This window comes from Podospora anserina, chromosome 2 (genome assembly GCF_000226545.1).
Source record: "Podospora anserina S mat+ genomic DNA chromosome 2, supercontig 2".
Lineage (NCBI taxonomy): Eukaryota > Fungi > Ascomycota > Sordariomycetes > Sordariales > Podosporaceae > Podospora > Podospora anserina.
Window position 1 is genome coordinate 4,019,364 of NW_001914858.1, and position 4,853 is coordinate 4,024,216.

The following is a 4,853-nucleotide window of genomic DNA, read 5'->3' on the forward strand; positions in this document are numbered from 1 at the left end:
GAGCGCATCATTAATGTGGGGAATAGCCCATTGCCGGCAATTATTTTGATGTTCTAGAATTAGAATGAGAGTAGGGAGATATTCCGGAAAGCCCAACATCTTTGGTTGCGGCCTGATGAAAGTTGATTGATTGGCTTTTAATGCAAGGTACAGCAAGTGTGGCAACAATATATCTCCTGCTTTTTCTTGGAATACATGGACCAATAATAAGCTGTCTTCGTTTCTTTCTTTTGCTACGCAGACGACCCAAAAAGGGGTATTTACAAAACGAGCAAAAAAGCCAACCCATGTACAACTCAGTTAATTACCTCTCACATCCAACCTCTCTCTATCGCCGTGTTTTGTCTATTCCCGCTATAATATAGAGAAAAACCTCTCATATCCCCAACCCCCTCACACACCCCCAAAGCACAACCGGCACAACAACATTATCATTCCCCCCCGTCAACACCGCCTCCGTCAAGCTCGCCAGCACCGAACAAACCCCCATCCTCGGCGCCTTCTCCCTCCCCCACTCCCTATACAACCTCCCAACATCCAACACCCCCATCAAACTCTCATGCCCTCCACCACCACCACCACCACCACCACCACCTCCAGTCGTCACAGTCTCCCACCCCCCCAACCTCAACCACCCCCCTCCGACCCCCAACCCCAAAAACACCGCCCCCGCAAACGCCACACTCCCCTCAATACTCTTCCCCCCTCCCCAAAGCCACTTCCTATGCCCCCACCTCCTCCCAATCAAACTAGCAGCCGCATCTCCCAACCCAACACACACAACGCCGCTCACCATCGCCAGTTCCCTCTCCCTCACCTCCCACCCCCTAACATACCCCTCCCCCTCCCTCCCAAGACCAGCAAGCGACAGCCACAACGGAATAGCACAGCCAATCAGCAAAAAAATATGGCTAATCACCACCGGCCCCCTCAAATCCCTCCCATCCACATACGGAGTGAGGAATTTCGCAATCGGTCCCGACAAAGGCGGCAGCTGACTCGCTCTGATCAGGTCCAGAAGTAGAAATATCGCTAGCATGAGTGACAACGCCAAAGCGATGTACGTAGGGTCGATGTAAATCGTAGGCAAGAACATGGCCACCATCATAAAGTGAAACACCTTTCTTCTCGTGTCCACCTCGCAGACTGGTGATAGACTAAAGACTGTGGCGAGGCCGAACGCAATGATCGTCAGCCAGTAGCCGGAGAGGACAAGTCTCGTGTTGGCTTCTCCAAACGAAAACTGGCGGAGGTGTTGGATCCAGCCCGAGGAGCATTGGACGTCAGAAGGCTCGAGACGAAAAGGGAGGCAGATCCATTTTTCTAGGTCGTGCTGCACCACCTGGAAGCGGAACTGTGAGAGCCCGCCAAAGAGATAACCCAACGCCCAGCCTATCGGTTCGTTGCCGTCTAGGGCGTAGTACTGGACGTAGGTCCGGATGCCGAGGAAGATGATGAGGATGATGCTCGTGAGGACGTAGCTCGAGTACATCCACTTGCGTAGGGTGGCTTGCTTATGGGTGAGAGAAAAGAAGGCGCGCACGCTTGAGGACGCAGAACGTTTGCGGCGGCCGGACGGTGTGCTGCTTTTTGAGCGTGGGCCGGGCTTTCCCGTGGAAGGGAGAGTGTGCCTCCGAGGTACGCTTTGGCTAGCAGATGGCTTGGCAAAGCTGAGCTTGACAGCACTGGATGGAGCGTCAGGGGTTGGGGGGGGCACGACTTCGTTTTCGCTGAAGCTGTCTGCCCGGAGGGTGGTGGGCTTGGTGGTAAGCTCTCGATCTGTAGACTGAGCCGAGTCGGAGAACGTGTTCGTGAACTCCCCTGTAGACGATCGCTGCCGGCGGGCGTTTGGTGATGACAGCATCCGTTTTAGCTGCCCGAATCCAAAGCCCCCTTTCGACGGTATCTCGCTCCTCTTGAACCGCCACTTTGGTACACGGGCCAGAGAGATCCCCCATTGAATGACCTGACCGCTAAGAACCATGAGACCAATGCCGCCTCCCCATAAAACAGCCTGCAAAATAACTGCCTGGGGAGAGGTTGCTAGTAGTAGTAGGTTTATGAGTGCCACCGACAGCAGTTGGAGCTCGGCTACCAAGAGACTGGTCGTGGTAAGATGGTGCAAGATAAGACACAAAGTCTGGTGTAATGGATACAGCAAGACCAACACTTCAGCTGACATCTCGCCCTGCTGGGATCCTGGGGTTGTTGCCATGAGTCTGTCCAGAAACAGCGGAGCGCACGAGAACAGCCAGTGACTCGAGCTGAGGCTCTCCCAATACCGTGAACCCGGGAACAGAGCCCTGGGCAATGCTGCTATGCCGAGAACCAAATTTGGCAATACGACACCCTTCACATTTTGTGCCACCAAAAAGGATATTAGAACTGGCGTAAAGAATGGATAGAGAAGTGGTGCTGGATCGAACGTTGCCGGAACACGAATCGGCAAAGCCTTGGACGGCGTGCCACGACGGTAAGCCCATAGGGCCAGTCTCAGCGGATACAAAGCAGCTAATCCAAGCAGCATCGCTATTACAGCAAGAACTTCTGCGGCCACTCCGTTAGCCGGGTTACAATATCTGAATCTATTAGGGTACATACTCTTGCCGTATATCCTAACATAAGGTTGAGCGTCTGGGTTCAAAACCACGATGCCCCCTTGGAAGCCAAGCAACAACACTTCAGCTATTCTTCGTGTTACTTCCTTGCGCCGGCGCACTCTTTCTGCGGTGACCCTCTTTTCGCCATGGTTTATACCCAACGCCGTCTTCCTGCCCTCCTCCTCCAGAACTGCCGGCGAGAGCCAGGGCGTGGATGTTCCGGAAAGCGGTTCATTCTTTCCACGAAGGCCCTTATGTAGCCTTACTTTTGGTGCGGGCAGACCCTTGAGGAAATGTTCATCGTCGGCTTCGGTCCCGCTGTCGCTCGGTGGTGTTGAGTCCTTGCCAAGGGAGGGAAACGGCTCGTGGCTCGGAATCAGGCAATCTGACGGTTCTAATAGCTCGAAGCTCCGACGGTGGTAAGGATGAGGGGACCGAGAGAGGACCCTCAAGGTGTCGAGATCGTCGTCCGCATTTTCAGCGGCGGTTTGGTTTGGTGGGGGTTGCAACTGCTCAGGCATGGCCAATCTCGAAGAGCGATCTGGCGCAACATGGGGGTTTTGCAAGAGCTAGGCAGGTTCCGAAGCTGGATTAGATATTGTCCACAGTGTTGAAAACTGTCGTTGACATGTTTGGCCACCTGGTTAGTCTGCTGGCGCCGTTGACGTTGACGTTGGAGCGTTGTCAGGCGGTTATCACATGCCCGAAAGTAGCTAAGAGGTGTCCTGTCCGTCCCCTTGAACGCACGATGCAATTACTCCCTGGATCCCGGCGGGCCGTCAAGCCACTGATGACGGGACGGAGGTGGTCATAGCTTCAAGGGAATTTGACGCGCGATGTGGCTCAGGGGTGGCTTGTAGCTGTGTGTGGAGGGCTTTCAACGACATTCGATTCAAGACATTGCGCTCTGACTGAAGACAGTGTTTGATGAGATAAAGAATTGTGTTTCAGACATTTGAAACCACAGGCAAGGCTCTCTCTCGGCTGGTATCTGTGCTTCTTCAAGCATTGGCAAGTTCTCCTCAAGGCTTTGCTTGGATGGTGGGTAATGCTCTGTTTTTAGATGAATACGAGATGAGAGCCTGACACTAAAAAAGATAGCAACATTTGATCTCATCTCGTCAATATCAACACGACGGCAAAAGACACATCATTACTGGTATTTGTTTCCAAGCACAATCGATGTTGACTCTGACGATAGCGGAGGGCCTATGGTACCGGAAAAAGCTCGCATAAAATAATTCTCATGTCCATGGCGGCTGGGCGAACACCATGTCGGGATACTACAGTCTTTATCAATGACGTTGACGACTTTCCAGAATCCACAGTTAGGGTATAGTGTAATTAGCGCAGTTATTAACCAACTTTGTGTCCGTTACCGCCTTGGCTAGCCCAGTATCCGAAGTTGAAACATGTCGAACTCTGGATGACAGACGGCCGGATTTCCCACCTGTTTTGGGGACACGTGTGTACGCTCTTGGCAGCGGCTCATGAGGAGAAGAAAGCATGCGGTGAAACTGAAGCCTCTCTGGCAGTGTCTCTCGCCTGCCGCGTCAACACCTCCCATTTGCGAACTGGTGATTGTCGACAATCGAGGTGGCGCTAGTCCAGACTGCCAAGAGGTGGAACGGCACATCTTGCTCAGCTCGCTGCACCTCGATTCGGTGGGACAGCCCCGATCGTGAGCCCCCCACCAACCACTCCCGCTGAAGACGAGGAAAAAAACGAATGGCTGACAGAAGAGAAGGAGGCTGCAGTCCGAAGGCTGGAGTGGCATCCATCCCGAGCCTCAAATACCAACACGAGGTGAGATACTGACCCAATTGCCTGATCAGTCAGTCCTCTGTGAAGCTGTCGAGCCTTTGTGTCTTTTGTCCGGGCGGCCGGACTGGCGAGAAGGCTCTGTGACTCTGTCACTCTCTGTTCTCTTCTGGTTCTGTTCCAGGAGCTCCCTGCCAGGCTGTTCCCGCCCCTGTGGATGTTGGTGGGGACAATTCACACCCCTGCCAGTGCGGCGTCATCAAGGCTTCTGCGAGCTCCCTCTCTGCATTTCAGGAGCCGAACACCTCGATGGTTTTTGTGAACTTCTACCGTCGGATTTATATCCCCAACCAGCCCAATTGATTATTACCAAACATAACCGCCAACCACCCCCCCCCCTCCGCCCTTCTTTGTCCTGTTGCCACTGCCACGCACATCAGACTCTGCCACAGCGCCTTTCCAGCCAAGCTGAACATATCAAGCTTTCTGTCG

General features: G+C 53.5%; 1 protein-coding gene across 1 annotated transcript; it reads right to left on the reverse strand.

The window, feature by feature from the left end:
• Positions 1 to 376: 376 nt before the first annotated feature.
• Positions 377 to 3,121, reverse strand: PODANS_2_11580 (uncharacterized protein; the record flags this gene model as incomplete). The annotated part of the gene is made up of 1 exon (XM_001911936.1): positions 377 to 3,121. The coding sequence occupies one exon, from the start codon at positions 3,119 to 3,121 to the stop codon at positions 377 to 379; it is 2,745 nt and encodes a 914-aa protein (XP_001911971.1).
• Positions 3,122 to 4,853: the final 1,732 nt, after the last annotated feature.